At 36.8% G+C, this 2655-nt stretch overlaps 1 protein-coding gene across 1 annotated transcript in view; it reads left to right on the forward strand.

Annotated features, from left to right (window-relative positions):
* Window positions 1–1361: 1361 nt before the first annotated feature.
* LOC104159294 (translation factor GUF1, mitochondrial-like) overlaps window positions 1362–2655 on the forward strand; it is a gene marked incomplete at its 5' end in the record, with an annotated part of 6104 nt that continues 4810 nt past the window's right edge. The window contains 2 exons of the mRNA XM_009697166.1: window positions 1362–1505; window positions 2497–2630. Of these exons, the coding sequence (XP_009695468.1) occupies window positions 1362–1505; window positions 2497–2630 (278 nt within the window). The remainder of the gene's footprint in view (window positions 1506–2496; window positions 2631–2655) is intronic.

Genomic DNA, 2655 nt, shown 5'->3' on the forward strand with positions numbered 1-2655 from the left:
TTATCTCAACTCACGGGTTTTACCTTTTTTCTGACTCTCCTCCTCATCCCACCAGGGTGGGAGGAGTGAATGAGTGAGCAGCTGTGTGATACTTAGTTGCTGGCTGGAGTTAGGAATATAGGACACATTTCTTGCTGTATTTTTTTATAAATGACTGGACTGAGTTTAAAACAAGTGAAATAATCTTCCAGGCTTTATCAGTCAGAAAACATTAGGAATAACTTGTAGTGCTACTGTAGACTGGCAGGGGCTGGTGAAAACAAGTGAGGGTTTTTTGATCACAGTGAAACAGGCATGTGCAAACTTCATTGAATTGGGTGCAAATAAAATTACTGTGAGCTTTAGAGAGAGGTGGACTTCCGAGCACCTGCTGACAGATGAGGCTGCAAATAGACTGGCTCATTATCCAACATGTACCTTTAAACACTACATAAAATCTGTAAATTACTGGCAGCTTGTATAAGGAAGGTTGCTGTACTTGCAAGGTGTAAGGCATAGACCCTTCTTTCTGCTTATTTTTGTTTCTTGCCTAGGCAGTGTAGCAGCTGTGAATGAAGTAGTTGACACCTTTGGTGTGTAAGTGATTTGGGATTGCTGATGTGGGATTGTTTTCAGACAGTGCTGGAAGTCAGGTCCTTGTCAGTGGAAGTGATGTAATCACTTGCGTTGGGGTGTGTGTATGGGGGAGGTTGTATGTACACAACAAGAAGGAGGACCTTCCTTTTATCCCTACTTTGGAAGGATAACTCCAGCCCTCATCAGGATGTTGAACTGGAAAAAATAGGTAATGAAAGCACTTGCACAAGAATCGAAAACTTAATTTCTAAGCCCACTTCAGCCTGTAAGGGAGCCTGAACCCAAAGTTCTACTTGGGGAAGAATGTCCCCATCACCAAACTCCAGAATACTTGGAGCAGGTTGTTTGTTGAAGCTGTGCCTTATACCTTATAGGATCAGGATGGAGTAAGAAGGAATATCCTTGCTTTACAGGCGAGACAGAGCTGGAAAGATGGACAGAAAGGCTTTTTTATTTCTATGGATAACCCTAGGTTGTCATAGGTCTAAGCACTTCTGTTTAAAATTCACTGGATAAAATGCCTAAAAAAACATTTTTGAAGTGAAAAAGTAAATCCTATAATCTTCCTGTATAATAATATTTAAATATATGCTGATCAGGGACTATATATGTGATACGGAAATCTCTTTTAAAATTGTGCTTGGTAGAAATTTGGGCTGCATAATTCACAAATGTTTCTGAGCAACTAAAACACGGTTTAGTGTTTTTTCAATGCTATATTTTTCTCCTTTGCTATTCAGTCTACTTGTAAAATTACAGTATCTGTTTTATTTGTTTGTTTTCAGGAGTATGGTAAAGCAGAGATTACTATTATCAACCCTGCTCAGTTTCCTGATAAACTTTCAGTATCGGAATATTTGGAGCCAACTGTTCTTGGTACTATTGTAACACCTCATGAATATATTGGGAAAATAATTGCTTTGTGTCAGGTTGGTATACGGTTTTAGTTTTGTCATTTGCATTTTTAAACTCTTTATATCATATTTAAAGTGAAGACACTAGATAGTAGGATACTACATATTAGTACTTTGTATCTTTGACAGTAATTATTAAATGCTTTTGAACAAAAAAGGATTTCTGAACTACAAAATTCTTATACTAAAAGTTAGTGATGTAGCTCAGTGACAATAAAGGACATAGTCAAGCATCCTATACTAGACAAATTCCTAGCTATTTCTGTTTTCCTTAAAGAATGGAGTCTGCAGCAGGGGAATAAGATCTATTGTTTTTTAGAAGTATATTCATGAAATACAACTTCTGTCAATGCTTTACCGAGCCTTCATGTGTTTTCAGTACTTCACTGGAGTAAATTTATGATAGTGATAGCCGAACACATTTCCCCAAGTCTATTTGGAATACTTTTAACTAAAAATGTTTTCACTGCCATGCATATTGTCTTTATATAATTTCTTCACAATATTTTTCTTAGCTTTTAATGTTTCAGAATACATAATACAAAACAGTACAGTACTTGTACGTGAGTAAGGTGAAGTAGAAGATGTATTAAAAAGAATTCCTAAAATAAGAACACCGTCCTGGCAGGAAAGACGATGAGCCTGTGAGTCCTACTGTGTAATACTCCAATGTGTGTGAAAATCTAATTTCAGTGAGATTTTTATGGACAAATAATTATACATTTAAAAGGCAGCAGTAAGCAGAAGCTGTTAAGGATTTCAGAAATTCAACTTTTAGAGAGGATAGTCTTGAATCGCATGTCCAGTGAAGTTACAACCACTTCATTTATTATGGTGCTGCAATTTGTTCTGGGACCTCAGCAAACTACCAGTAAGAAAGTTACTTTGGGGCTTGAAGCACAGGAGTTCTCTTGTGTGACTGGATAGCTGTTTATTTTACTTTGCTTTGTATTTATTTGTAGAAAATTTCTGTCAAGGGGAACTGAAACAATTTTTACTTGTCTAGGATCGTAGAGCAGTCCAGAAGGATATGTTGTACATTGATGAACACAGGGTTATGCTAAAATACCTCTTTCCACTGAATGAAATTGTGGTGGATTTTTATGATGCTCTTAAGTCTCTGTCTTCTGGTTATGCAAGGTAACTACCTCCTCTGTTCCTCTTT

The sequence above is a fragment of the Cariama cristata genome, unplaced genomic scaffold (assembly GCF_000690535.1).
Source record: "Cariama cristata isolate BGI_N322 unplaced genomic scaffold, ASM69053v1 scaffold40053, whole genome shotgun sequence".
In the NCBI taxonomy this organism is placed as follows: Eukaryota; Metazoa; Chordata; class Aves; order Cariamiformes; family Cariamidae; genus Cariama; species Cariama cristata.